Source organism: Barbus barbus (genome assembly GCF_936440315.1).
Source record: "Barbus barbus genome assembly, chromosome: 34".
Taxonomy (NCBI): domain Eukaryota; kingdom Metazoa; phylum Chordata; class Actinopteri; order Cypriniformes; family Cyprinidae; genus Barbus; species Barbus barbus.
In genome coordinates this window covers 8,734,719-8,749,738 of record NC_136762.1, presented here as the reverse complement: position 1 = coordinate 8,749,738, position 15,020 = coordinate 8,734,719, and the positions used below count along the sequence as shown (strand labels likewise).

General features: G+C 37.4%; 1 protein-coding gene across 1 annotated transcript in view; it reads left to right on the top strand.

Moving 5' to 3' along the window:
• The window catches only part of LOC306854234 (protein furry homolog), a 62,686-nt gene extending 48,143 nt beyond the window's left edge, over nt 1–14,543 (top strand). The window contains exons 48-61 of the mRNA XM_079392073.1: nt 871–1,050; nt 2,667–2,837; nt 3,008–3,082; nt 3,164–3,334; nt 5,222–5,425; nt 5,652–5,795; nt 6,932–7,089; nt 7,224–7,464; nt 7,781–7,930; nt 8,066–8,164; nt 8,268–8,351; nt 12,448–12,558; nt 12,691–12,896; nt 13,303–14,543. Coding sequence (XP_079248199.1) covers nt 871–1,050; nt 2,667–2,837; nt 3,008–3,082; nt 3,164–3,334; nt 5,222–5,425; nt 5,652–5,795; nt 6,932–7,089; nt 7,224–7,464; nt 7,781–7,930; nt 8,066–8,164; nt 8,268–8,351; nt 12,448–12,558; nt 12,691–12,896; nt 13,303–13,561 — 2,253 coding nt within the window. The 3' untranslated portion in view covers nt 13,562–14,543. The remainder of the gene's footprint in view (nt 1–870; nt 1,051–2,666; nt 2,838–3,007; nt 3,083–3,163; nt 3,335–5,221; nt 5,426–5,651; nt 5,796–6,931; nt 7,090–7,223; nt 7,465–7,780; nt 7,931–8,065; nt 8,165–8,267; nt 8,352–12,447; nt 12,559–12,690; nt 12,897–13,302) is intronic.
• The last annotated feature ends 477 nt before the right edge of the window (nt 14,544–15,020 follow it).

Here is a 15,020-nt window from a genome sequence, read left to right as displayed (position 1 = left end):
TCAGTTAGTTGCCAAAGCAACATTTCTTATTTTTTAAGCTTAAGTTTTTCAGTTAATATTTATATTTTATTTTATTTAATTTTATTTCAATTTGTTTATATTTTATTTTAATGTATTTTATATACGAAAACCGTTTTTAATAGCTCAAGTTTTAGTTAACAATACCAGCACTGCTACAGTGCATTACAAAAAAAGTAGTGTGTATTGAATGTGACGAAATAAAAAGTCTGTACTGCAAGATAATGGTAACTGAAATATAGCTAAATGAATCAGAATCCAATTCAGAATCAAGAACTTGTGAATCTGAATCAAACTCAATTCGAAATCGAATCGATAAAGGGAACACAACATAAAGTAATAATTTTACACTCTTTAGCTTTTCACAAAATTATCATTATGGGCACTTCTAAAATTATCCTCAATTTTATTGTTCTAAATTTATTCCTGACATAATAGTGTTTTATAGCATTTCTACTGTAAAACTTCAAGCTGTCTTACATCCTTAGTAATACCACTGGTTTTCCATCTCTCAACCCTTCCTTCAGAGGGAGAAAAAAAGAGAATAAAAAAAACACGACCTTGTGCCAGGGCTATAAATCCAAAGGCACACCCAGCAGCAGTCTATAAACAGTCAGTCCTATTGGCTGCTGTCCACATTACTGAGACCTTCAGTGTGGCCTCACAGCAAAGACGCTCCTCTGAACTACTGCTTCTCTCGCCGGTCGTGTGTTTATCTCGGCAGAAGAAGAGACAGCAACTGCTCTTGAAGATGGATTGACTGTATGTAATGCTTTGGGAGGTGAGCAAGTTCCTGAATGTGTCCTTTGAGAATAACTGAGTTCTGTTTTGTGTTTGTTTCTGTGACTTCAGACTGCACATTGGAAGGAAGCCTTGAACATATTAAAGCTGGTGGTCTCCCGCTCGGCTAGTCTGGTTTCGCCTTCGTCCCCGCAGAGTAACGCATCCACTGTGGATGTCAGGCGTGTTTGGGACACACCCTCCAAAGCCCTGCCTGGAAAGACCCTTGACTTTCACTTTGACATTTCAGAGGTATGACATGTCTGTATCTGTTTTCCTATCTTTATTGTCATTAAACAGTACAAGCCAAAAATTTGGACAATGAATTTACAGTATGTTTCTCATGATCTATAAAACCCTGAAGCTTGTACATAAATGCTTGAAATCAGATTTGTAGCAACCAAAAACTATCCAGCATGCATCTAAACTCCTTCAGTACTCCTTCAGAACGTTACCCTCATAAAGTTGGTTAAGAGGATGAGTGTGCAGCTGGAATGTAGAGAAAGGGAGAAAGGGTGGTGACTTTGAAGAAGATAAAAATGGTTTTAAAAATTTTTTGGTCACTATATAATTCCCATACTTCCATTTGCATTATTTTGTAAGTTGATGATTCAAATTATATATTATATTTTATAAAGTATTATAATATTATTCAATTTAAATAGTACTTTTTAAATGCATAACATAGAAAAAAAAAAAACACTAAATATTATTGTCATTATTAGATATTATTTTTATCATTTGACTTTGAAGGAGCTAAAAATGGTTTTAAACATTTTGTGGTACCATTTCTGGTACCGTCCATTTGTGTTATTTTATAATTTGATGATTCAAAATATATATTAATTATATTATATTATATTACAATATATTATAGAGAGTATTATATTATTATTTCAATGTATTTATTTTAGTACTTTTACAATCACAACACAGGAAAAAAAGACTGAAAAACAATAAATATAATTTTTATTATTAGAGATTATTTATATTATTTTAAAAATATTTTATCATTTAAAAATTATTATTAGATAAAAGAGAAAGTTGTTCTTTTGAGTGGTGGTGTACATTACGTTAGTGAAGCTGAGATGGTGCATATATGTAAAAGTGAGCCATGCCAGCAAACCACCAAATGCTGGCATCTTCAATAGGTTTGTCCACATTTTCCAAGGTGGAGTCATGCATTTTTTTAGTAATTTTGTCCTCTATTTTAGTTTTTATTTTACAGTAACATTTGTTTTTAACAAACTCTGAAGGTTAGGTTTTTTGTTTAAAACTTGTTGGAAATATGAACAACCTGGCCTTATTAAAGTGTGGGAACCAAACAGGGAGCTATTTGTGTAGTGCATGAATTCCAGGAAATGATGTCAGTCCGGCTGTGGCGCTTTGCATCCAGAGTGGCGAGAGCTGGACAGCCCTTCTCAAAGCAGACTCCTCTGCCCTCTGTCAAATACCTCTGGGACGTATTTAGCCTCAAACAAGTGGGCTAGACAGAAGGAAAAAAACCTCAAAACTGACAGGGAGCTCAAAACATGCTCCATTCCATCCCAGCAGAAAGGATTTCACAGGAATTAAGGGCAGGTGAACTCAATAAGGGAAATCCTGACATTCCCCCAAGCTTTGTTTTGCTCACTTTATTGAAGTTGTGTTTTTCAAAGCTCCGCTACGAGACACAGAGGAGTAGGACCATTGAGAACAGACATCCACTTTTTCCAGCAGGTTCTGAATTGTTGGTCGGGATCTGAGGCAACTTGACGTTAGCGAAGGGAATGCGCTGGAATAAAGATTTTTGGGCCGAGGGCTTGAAAAGAAAAGAGCAGACGTGAAATCCCTGGGCTTAATGGTGTGTGACATTGTGTGTGTTTTAGACACCGGTGATTGGCCGGCGATATGACGAGCTTCACGCTTCTCCGAGGCAAGATGGGAAGAATGGAGGAGGGGTTACTGTGACACGCAGTACCTCCTCTACATCCTCGGGCTCCTACCAAAACAACCACGTGCTGGTGCCGGTCAGCTGGAAACGACCACAATCTTCACAAGTGAGCACTCACAAATACACTTTTTGAAGTTCTGACTTTTGCTAAAGAATTTAGATATATCTCCTATAATTTTGTTTTATTTATTATTTTATTTTGAATGTAATTTTATCAAATTAAATCATTTTTGTCATTTTATTTTATAATTTTTTGCAATTTCTCTCCCAATTTAGAAAAGAACTCGTGAGAAGTTGGTGAATGTATTGACCTTGTGTGGCCAAGAAGTAGGACTCACTAAAAACCCATCTGTGAGTGACGTATATATGTTATCCATCCAGTATTAAATATTTGAAAATATTTCATAAATCATTCTTAAGCACTTCCTACAGGTGATTTTCTCATCCTGTGGGGAACTGGACCTGATTGAGCACCAGCCCAGTCTGGTGTCCTCTGAGGACGGCACACGGGACACAGAAAACATGGATGACACCACTTCAGAACAGCAGTTCCGTGTATTCAGAGACTTTGACTTCCTGGATGTGGAACTGGAAGATGGAGAGGTGAGCAGATATTTCAAAAAATTTAACCAAAATGATCAGTTCCCTCTTGTGAAACTTTTTGACTTCCAAATTACTTGGGCAAACTTTGTTTTGACTGCAGTAAAGTGGACCTTTGGGGAAAGCAGTGCTGAGCATTAAACTTTTGCAAAGTATCAGTCAGAAAGAAACTGTTGCACTGTTTGCGCAATACCACTGCAACGTTCTTTAACTCTTTGTAATGCATTCTCCTCTCCTTGTTTATGTCTGTGCCATCAAGGAGATGCAGGTAAGCACAGGAATCCACCAGTGTTGTGCTGTGTGCCGTAGGACAAGTTGATATTGTGTTTTTCACATGCTGTGCATTGTGGTGCATGTCCATAACTCTGCCTGGAAACATAATTTTGTTTTAATCAAGTTCAAAATACAATGGCACATCAAAACAGATTCATTAAAACGGACAGATGAAATTCTAATAGAAATGCTTTTGAGATTTCCTCATTGATAAAATTAGGTTACAACAGAATGTTATAAACATTTTATTGTTTTATTTGTGTATTTGTTTTTAATTTATTTTAAAATTGCACTATTGTGTCAAAGTTTGGGGTCTAAAAATGTTTAACTGTTTGAAAGAGACGGCATTTAATAAAAGATTTGAATCTCAAATAAATGCTGGCTGTCGTTTTGAGAAAAATTGATCTCGTTTTCCATAAGAATATTAAGCATCCTGACTGTTTTCAACAATTCAGTTCAATTTTATTTCTAAAGCACATTTAAATTCAACCTTAGTTGGCCAAAGTGCTGTACAAAAGTAAAGTAAATAAATAAGAATAAAAGCAAGTAAGCTCTTATGCATTACAGAGAATTAAAAGCACAAGAAAAGAGATCCGTTTTTAACATTTTTAACATTATTGTCATTTAATAATGACAATAATAAGAAATATTTATTGATCACCAAATCAGCATATTTGGCTGGACAGGAAAGAATTACAATTTAAAAATATATTAATTTAGAAAACTTATTTAGAATTTTAGTAATATTCAACAATATTAGCATTTTTACCGTATTTTTGGTCAAAGTAATGCAGATTTGGTGAGCATAAGAGACTTATTTCTAAAATCTTACTGACCCCAAACTTTTGAACTGTAGTGTGTTTTAAAAAATGTAAAGTAATAATTGCTGGTTAGCCTCTACAGATGTTTAGTCACCGCTTATGCGTTTTTTATTATATATCAGTATGTCTGTATTTTAATAGCTTGGCCATCTCTAGTTTGCACTCTCTCATGAAATCATTAGAGTCAGTTCATTGAGGTCATTCTCCAAATTTGCTGAAGCTGCAATGCCACAGAGACACTTAAAAGGGCAGATTCAGCCTTTTAAATAAATTCTCCCTTCTGGATAAATTTGAGTCGTCATCATATTTTCATTCCAACCTTCAATGTTATAGTATCAAAGACTTTTTGCTTCTTTACCATTTTGTTTTGGTCAAGAATGATTATTAAAGAAAATGATTAAAGTAGTGCAGTAAAAGCGACTTTTTGAGTTGCCAAAGGAAAGCATTTTCTAAACTGCTGAACTGGATCTGTGAAGGAATGTGGATGTTGACTCCTGACTCTTGATGTCAAGGCATGTGGCTGCAGTGAGAACTTGAGCCTCCTCCAAAAGAATTGGCCTTCGGCACTTTATTACTTACTCTACAAGAACGGGAATGTTTTGAAATGTGTTCCTGTATTGCGGTTTCCTTTAATCCTTTGCATATGGAGAGATATCCTTATATAACAAACTCACAGACTGAGCACCTTCACATATACAGCATGCTGTAGCCTATGACTGTGTGCGTCTTGAAATCTGGCTGTGTGCCATATACTAATTCAGAGGACTCTTTATTTCTGTCACTCTTTCTCTGACAGGGTGAGACGGTTGACAGCTTCAACTGGGGTGCGCGGAGGCGTTCCATTGACAGTCTGGACCAGGCTGAACCCCAACCAATGGAGGAGGACAGCCAGCTCTCAGGAAGTTCACCAAGCCTGTGTCCAATCGTCCATGATGATTGTGACGAGTCTTCTGATGAAGAGTCCCTCACAGCCAGCCAGATCCTCTCAGTCTCGCAACTAGTAATGTTGCATTTTTGTTCACTTAATGGGATGTATGAAACAGGATACTCATTGGGAAATATTGTAGGCAGGATTTTATCTATTAGGATTTGATTGGATTGTGAAAAGAAAAGTAGTTTTAGAAGCAGACAACTTTGATTTCTTTTACAATATTTTTTAATACCCTGTTTTATAGTAATCTATAAAAACTGTATGTCTAATTAAACTCTCAAATTGCTCATTTTAGAATGTCAGCCTGTCTCCTACTGAGGAACTAAACCCCATGGACTCCCCTCCCATCTCCTTTGACAACACTCAAGCTGACCCAATTCCTCTTTCCACCCCAACGCCCAGCTTTGAGATCTCAGTACCCAAGGGCTCGAACCATCGGGTGAATAAGAGCTTCAAAATGGCTGATCTTTGGGGGCAGACACATTCATACTCATACCGCACTTCTGTTCTGGAGTTTTTCCATTAACACAGTTGAAAACGAAATCTCTTTCTGTGCTTGCTTTATCTGTCTGGCACGGCTTTTAGCATGGGGTAGATTTTAGGGAGTAGTTGGCTGATACTATTTTTCTATTACATGCTTATTTAGGATGGGGGCATAAGATTAATGTGCAAAGCGGCATGGCAAGTAATTCTTGCTCTCCAAAAGCTCCCCGTTTCTATCTGCTAACCATTTCTCTGCTAACCGCTTTTCATCTTTGAGGCCTACCACTGCCTACCACAGTCTCAGAAAGAGGCTCTGGATGAGCCACTTGGGCAATGTGTATGGCTTCTCTGTGGGTGGCAAGGCTGTAACATCACTCACATGCTAAAAGCTAGGGGTGCAAATAAAGAGAGTGTACCCATTGCCTGTGGCCATTAACATGAGACCAGACCAATCAGATATTGGTCCTCCAATTTTTAAAGGTCTCTTAATATATCTGAATTTGACATTTTTGAAAATTATTACAAATATAAAAATAAAAAAAACACACACACAAGAGAAACGATTCTCAGCATGAAGAGTTTTAGTTTTGAAAGGTTAGTGAATATTTATTTATAAATATATGCATTGTTTTGTGTTTTTTATTAAAATTTGTATTTATATACATATATTTTAAATTAATACATGTATTATTTTTTGTAAATAATACAGAGTTGGTTGACCATTTTATGTTTTATTTATTTTATTTTATTTTCATCAGCCACCCTAATAAAAATAAATGTAATAAATCAATCAGTGTTTTAATTAAAATTTTATATACATTTTAAAAATATTTGACAACAGAAAATGTTTAGCCGTTAATAAATTATGGAGCTGACATTTGGGGGAACCACTTCTGTATATTAGCCACGGAAGTTATCAAAAATACAATCGTTTAATTAATGATTAATCAGTCTGATCACTAATACCATCTTGGGAAATTCAGCCACATAATCTGATCTTTTCTTAATATAATTTTTTCACAATAAATGTTTTTGTTGCCATAAATACTTACCAAGCTTTTCTTACTTGTTGTGAATCCTGTTTAAATCTAGGCTGAGGATTCAGCTGAAGAAGCCATTGTTAATGAGAACGATATCTCACTCTGCATTTGCGAGTCGCCGCCTGCCTTTAGTTGTTCTGACATCCTAACAGCAGACACACCCCAGAAGGAAAACTTCTTTACTGACAACGAGACATGCTGTGTACCCAGGTACTGCCTGTGAGCTTCAAACTCTCAACATACATTACTCTGTCTGGAAAACTCAGACTTATCTCAAGTTTCTCATAGCTGATGTTTGAACTTTTTTTTCCTCACCACATAATTCTATCCCTCACTTCCTTCAGTGGGTTTGGAGACCAGCAGAGCTCTGTGGCGCAGGCAGAAGAGGAAAAGGAAGAGCTGCTGCTAGAGTGCCGTTCCTCCCCTCCGCCTTCTCCCTTTTTCTCCGCCATCCTGGCTGCCTTCCAGCCGACTGTGTGCGATGATGCAGAGGAGGCTTGGCGCAATCATCTCAACCAGTTGGTGGCCGACTCGGATGGTTCCTGTGCGGTTTACACCTTCCAAATCTTCTCCTCACTCTTTCAGGTAACTCATAGAGATACAGTAGGCTGTCACTGGTCCTTAGTATGTTGATTTAGGTCAAGCAGCTTCAACAAAGATCATAAAGTGAAATTAATCAACTGACACTTTTCTAAAATCCTAAGTGTTGCAGGCTGTATTGTTGATGTCAAATTATGTCGATTTTATTCATTAACTTGGATTTTCTTTGATTCATCACACAAAGCTGACAACTCAGTAGTACCAAAGTTTTAGAAGACATGTCTTTGATTATATTCTATTGGTACTGACAACATGCTGGTCTGGGACAAATTAAACAGGATGTGTTGTTTCTGACCTCCAGAGTATACAGACCAAGTTCTGCACCTTAACCTGTGACGCTGCTGGTTATCTTGGCGATGGCCTTCATGGAATTGGAGTGAAGTTTTTAAGGTCATCCCAGATGCTGACATCCTGCTCCGAATGTCCCACGTTGTTTGTCGATGCAGACACTGTGAGTTTCTAGTTTGAATTTGAATTATGTAAATGCTATATCCAGAATACAAATTAGTCAATCACCATCCTTGGTGTTCTATTCAATTTCCCGTTCAATGTGTATGTGTGATATTCTCTTAAATATGTGTTTCAGATTGTGTCTTATGGGCTCTTGGAGAAGATGAAGTTTAGTGTGTTAGAGCTGCAGGAGTATCTGGAGACCTACAACAACAAAAAGGAGGCAGTCATATCAGTATGTACAATAAAGAATAATTAATTTCTTAGAAAAAAAATCAAAATCTTACTGACCCCAAAGCTTGTTCTGTTACTTACTGTTATGCCTGTGACTTTTCCAGTGGCTACGCAACTGCAAGGCCAGTTTCCCCAAATGCACTGGAGATGGAGTGATCACCTATCAGCCCGCTGAAACGGAGGAGAAGGTATGAAACCTCAGCTGGATAGTCAACCATTCCAGAGAAAACTAAGGAATAAAGGATATGTATAAAGAAATGTCATTATTATTGAAGTACATGATCAAGATCTCAACATTTTGCAAACTGGAGCTTTAACTAACAATTCTGCTGTCTAACACTTGATGCAAACCTAAACTACAGTGTGGCAGTTTACCACAAATAGTGCATGCGTTTCTGTCATTCTTTATTCCCTTGTGAAAAAATAGTTCTTCTTTGTCAATGTTTAGTATGGCTGCATTGTCTATTGATTAATGCCACTGTAAAGTCTGTTGTGTCCTGAGATATGAGTGAGATTAGTTGACCAAAATGTGTTTCAGATTCTATTTCAATGTACTTCTTATATTTTCTGCATTTCGATTGTTCTGTGATAGCTCTGTGAGTGACATCTCTTTTCTATCTGTCTGCTCTTTAACTTTAAAGGGATAGTTCACCCAAAAATGTAAATTACCCCATGATTTACTTACCCTCAAGTAGTGTTGTTTTTGGCGGCCTGTTTTAATTTTAGTTTTAGTCTAGTCTTTGTGTGAAGCTGTCATTTTAGTTTTTATTCGTTTTAGTCACGTTCATACTCTTTTTAGTCTAGTCAAGTTTCAGTCAACTAAAAATCTGAGCATTTTAGTCTTAATTTAGTCAGAATTATCCATGACTATTTTCGTCTAGTTTTAGTCGACGAAAATTGCAATTTAGTCTCTTTTTCGTAATTCTATTTAACCCAGTCAATATAGTATAAGTACCTAGTAGCAGTGGCATACTGTGGGGTTTTAGTCAGGGCCTTCAGTAAGCAAGGTTAGTTGTGTATAGGTTTATAGTGTTTTTTTACTTCATTGTTGTATGTCTGTATTTATGTAGCACCGTGGTCCTGCGAGGCACAACATTTCGTTCCACTGTATGTCCCCACATGTAGCAGAATGACAATAAAGCTCAACTTCAACTGTAAACATCTTACACATCTCTGTTACAGCTAACGCAGCTATATGTATATAATGCACATATTATGCTGCACACAGGCTCTCAACAAACAATGACGGCTGATCAACTATTTTAATAGTAGGCTAGATTGGGGTGGGTTAAATGCAGAGTAAATTTCCCTACATAGTCAGTAAAAGTAATCCGCCAATACACGGGTCACTATGCACATTCATGTCACTCTAAAATGACGACATGCCTAAAGCAGCAAAACTGTACAAACTCTGGACATCCACACACCACACCACAGTATTATCAACACACCACCTACACCTCCATAACAATGTGCATGATACAATACTCATCAAATAATAAAGCACTCACCTGTCACTTGTAAATAAAGTCCATGGGTCTGTCATTCCATGCCACTTTACTCGGATTTAAAAGTAAACACAGCCAACAAAATAACTTGTGCTCGGTGCTAGCTGTTAGCCACTGATAGCGCTCATAGTTGCAATCGTTGTAATGGCACATAAAACCGTTGCTGGCCTTTGTTAGCGAATTCACTTTGGGTGTAGGTCTTCCTTTCTCAGTTATTCTCTTTTGTCTGCAAAAGAGCGCCTTGAAAAAGACGATTTTAGTAGATCGGCAACAAGATCTGGTGTAGGCGCCGATGACTGCAGCTGTCATTTTCTTTTCGTTTACTTTCATGTTCGTACCTTAGAAATCCCTGTTTAAAGGAGCAGTCTAACGCTGGGGGTAGCACTGGGCACGTAGCTGGACCCAGAGGGTGGGCTGTCATTGAAAGTCAAAATTTGATTGGCTGATGATTCTGTCACTAATGCTCTTAACAAATCAGATGTGACGTCTTTCAACAAAAAGGTAGCACTATCTGTAGTGCTGGCCTCGGACTTTATGTAGGATATTCAGGTTCAACCTCAACTAAACTAATCATAGGCAATTTAGTGGACATTACACAAATGAAAATGATACCTAAATAATCAATAAAAACATTTTTCACACAATTTTGTTTTTTATAGGGCCAGCAGAGAAGGCCCTGCTTCCCCTGACGGCCCACCACTGCGCTAGTAGAATAGACGAAACCAAAATTTTCTTTTAGCCAAACCCATTTCAAACAAGGTTATCTTATTATATTATTGTTACCTTATAGACTTAAGAATACATCCATGCCAGACAAAGGAAGACGCTCTGATTTGAATTTACAACATTTATTTGACCAACCAAACATGTTAACATATTTGTTGTCGTCTTCTAAATAATGCCGCGAGTGGGGCTTGAGGAAGTGACGTCGCCTGCGCAGCCTGATGCAGCTCCAGAAGAGACACAGGAAACAGAAATACTGCAAAATAATAATAATAATAACGCGACTAAACGAGACGAAATAACGTTATCACATTTCGTTTCGTCTCGTTTTAGTGAAGAGACATTTTAGCATAGTTTTTATTTTGCAAAACACATTTAGTCTCATTTTTATTCGTCAACAATATTGCATTATATATTTAATTATCGTCATCGTCACATGACCAGCATTTACGTTGCGTCTCGTCTCGTTTTCGTCACGTGATAAAGGTTCGTTGACGACGATATTTAGTCACAATTTTCGTTGACGAAAGCAACACTACCCTCAAGCCATTCTAGGTGTATTTGACTTTCTTTTCTTCAGACGAATACAGTAGGGGTTATATTTAAAAATGCCCTGGGTCTTCCAAGCTTTATAATGCCAATGAATAGTGGTCAAGATTTTGAAGCAAAAAAGTGCATCAATCCAATCATAGAAAGTGCTCCACACGGCTCCGGGGGTTAATAAAAACCTTCTGAGGCATTTGTGCTAGAAACTAACTAACTGTCGTACTCCCATTCACGAGAGAGTGGTGTTCCAGCGAATGACGTAGGACGTAGACGTAGCGTAAGCTCCAGTGAGAAGTTATGAAAGCGGAAGCATAGTGGAGAGAGCAAAACCAAACACCAGTCTCAAATTAGAAGTACAAAATGAGGATTTGTAAAGAAAAATATTGGGGAATTTCGATATAAAACCAAGAGACTGGTTTTCCTTTGATGGAAGCAAAACGTGGTTCTCGCGAGACTAGCATATTCTCACTGGTGCTTACGCAACGCCTACATCCTACGTCATACGCTGGAACGCCACTCTCTAGTGAATGAACATAGAACAGTTAGTGGAAGCTAGAGATTACGGTTTGTAATGTTTTAAATATGGGTATTATTCTTACACAAACGCATTCCACTCAGAAGGCCTTTATTCACCAACTTGCGCTGCAAAATCTCGACCTCTATTCACTGCCATTATAAAGCTTGGAAGGACCAGGACTATTTTAAATATAACTCCAATTGTATTTGTCTGAAAGAAGAAAGTCATATACCTAGGATGGCTTGAGGGTGAGTAAATCATGGGCTAATGTTTATTTTTGGGTGAACTATCCCTTTAAGCCTGTGCTGTGTTGATTCACAACAGCGCCCCCCTATTCTTATGTTTGTTAAGAGGGTCTTTCTATGCTGGGCTTTGAAGAAGTTTAAAGGAACCCTGAAAAAGTTTATTTCTCTAAAATTGAACCTAAAATATCCATACTGTCTACCATTCAAGATCCTTTCAAGTCATAACCAGTTAAAGCAATAGAAAAAGGCATATGGTACCAATTGTATTATTTATTTATTTTTTTACCCAGCACAGTCCCTGTGCAAAAATAAAAATAAGAGGGTGTAGTTGTGACCCTTTTTCTTTCAATGCTTGTCTATTCACTTTTTCTGCTCATGCACGATGGAGCCATTACTTTGCTTTATATTGCATGTGCCACTAGGCTGCACGATTTAACACTATATTTAAAACTTCTCTTTCTTCTCACTTCTCACCTTTTGTCTTGCAATGCCTGCTTTATAGCAAATGGAATCTCTTGCAGTAAGTTTATAAAATCTTTTTAACCTCATCTTTTCTTTCTCGCTTGTTCCAAATGCCCATTGCCAAATTGTTTCACAGGCCTCATATTTTTAAAACTGAAATCACGCTAACACGCTTGAATCCTTGTTAAAGATTTGTTTGGTTTCCTATGCTGTAACTGTTTTGTAATAACTTCTTATATGCAAAGAAAATGTTGGTGTTAATTTTATGTATGTTTGTTCACAGCAACTGGAGCTTTGTCAAAGACTCTACAAACTCCACTTTCAACTGCTGCTGCTTTTTCAGTCTTACTGTAAACTGATTGGCCAAGTTCACGCTATAAACTCTTTACCGGAGGTATGTTGACATCAGTGTCTCATCATCTGAGTTTGATTAAGACATTTGTTACTGGAATAGAAAAAGTCTAGCTTGCAAATTTTACATATTTAGTACAGAGGCCAGTGTGTGTTTAAATGCTCTCCGTTTTAGCTGCAGAACATGTCCAGGGAGTTGAGTGAGTTGAGGAGTAGCCTGCGGGCAGCAGCAGCCTCAGTGGTCAATGAGCCAGCAGCCGAGTTGAGAGATCCCACCGCTGAATCCCCCTACAGCTCCTCTGAGGCTGCTGTGCAGGCCATTCTAGAAAGCCTGAAAACCAACGAGTTCTCCAGAGCCATCTGTTACATACAGGAATGCAGGTAAACTGCCCACCAGGAGAAATTACTACAGCTTACTGTTTTATATTGGAACCTAAAGGGATAGTACACCCATTCACTCAAAAACTGTATTCATATCTTTCTGTGGGACACAAAAGAAGATATTTTGAAGAATGATAGCTACAGTACCAAACCGTTTTGGTTCCCATTGACTTCCATTGTATGGACAAAAATTACAATGGGAAACAAAACTGTTTGGTTACTAACATTCTTCCAAAATATCACCTTTTGTGTTGCACAGAAGAAGGAAATCCATAGTAGTTTGGAACGACATGAGGGAGAGTAAATAATGACAATTCTTTTGGGGGGGGAGGACTATTCCTTTACATTTTCAATTTATTGATAATCTGTTCAGGAACAGAAAATGAATGCATTCACTCTGTTTCAGGAAAATGTGGCCAAGTGACATCTTCGGCAGCAGCTCTGAGAATGAGATTCAGACTCTACTCAACATCTATTTCCGGCACCAAACTCTGGGTCAGACGGGAACCTTTGCCCTGGTTGGTTCCAAACAAGACCTGTCTGAGATATGCAACCGACTCACTGAGCTCAACTGCGAGATCCGAGACATGATTCGACAGGCACAAGGCTACCGGGCTATCACTGCCTTCCTTCCTGACTCCAGCGTGACCGGCATCAGCCTTTGAGTCCAACTTTAAGGGATCAGGCAGGAACTGGCCTTCTTTCCACCACTCCTGTCTGAAGTTGCTGCTGCCTTCATTGTTCTCCCCTAGTGCACTCATTACTGTCCTGCCTCCGCTCACCTTAAGAGCTTCAAGGATGTACAGCTAATATAGCTTAGAAAAACGTAACAGGGGACACAAGAAGAAGCCAAATCCTTGGCTTTTTTACACTACTATTTATGTAAGGGGCCGCCCCCTGCCTCTGAAAAGGGGCCTCTACTACTACTGCAGGCATCAAAGGTATACCAAAGCTCCACAAATGGCTCCTCCTGCTCACATCTACCATTATACGTTACGGGAAAATGTGCAATGCCTCACACTAAGTGAAACTTTTCATCTTATTGAGAATGTTTTGAAATTTCAGTGCTCTCAGCTACTTGATAAAACATAAATGTTCTGTTCTTGCTTTTTTATTTCAAATAAAATCTGAAAGCCATTGTTTATGTGGCTTTTTAAAAAATGTTTAACAAGATCAGACTTTTCACCGTACGCACCCCTGCCTCGGCTTTTATCCGTACAGACAGAATGTCTCTAACACAATGCAATGCTACTGTCAGAGAGACCTGGATGCATAAAAGGGTCATCCAGCACTTATTTATGTATGGGGGTGTTTGATTTTACTAATGTCTTTCTACTGTTTAGTTGCATCTAGAAGGTTTATTTATATTCTTAAAAGAAAGATCATAACGTTTTGATCATCAAAAATGGTATAGTTTTATAGGATGGAATTCTGTCTATTGAAATGGCCAAACATGCAAAGGTATGTACCATAAGAAGAAATAGAGATATTTATGGAATAAGAAATTATTTTAAATGAAAGATACAATTGTAAATAGTAGTGGGAGTGTAGCCCATACTTGTAAGATTTTATTTTTATGGTTTCATTTTGCTGTCTGCTGTATGAAAGTGTGCATGCAATAAATAGATCAATAAATAATATTAATTAAAAAAAAGTCTGTTTAGTCATTGGGTGTTTTTTATATTGATACTTATGTGTCTGTTCTTAGATCTGTAATTGTCCATGATTTTAGGATGCACATGTTTGTTTTCATTTTTTAACTAAATTATAAAATGTATATTACCTTTTCCTAAAGGTAACCTTAAATGAATGGATCATAACTATCAAGCAATGCACTATAGTATTTTTATGGTAGTGCGCCCTCTGGTGCACCACAACAGAAATAATAAAGACACTAGTTAAACACACACACACACATATATATATATATATATACATATATATATATATATATATATATATATATATATTATTAAAGCAATTCAAAAAGTTGAAAGAAGTTTTAGAATAGAATAGATCTAGAGTATATGCAAAGATATACTCTCTCTCTCTCTCTCTCTCTCTCTCTCAAAAACTATAAATTATTTCCAGTTTCGATTCAGTGGTGCACGTAAGTCCGCCCCC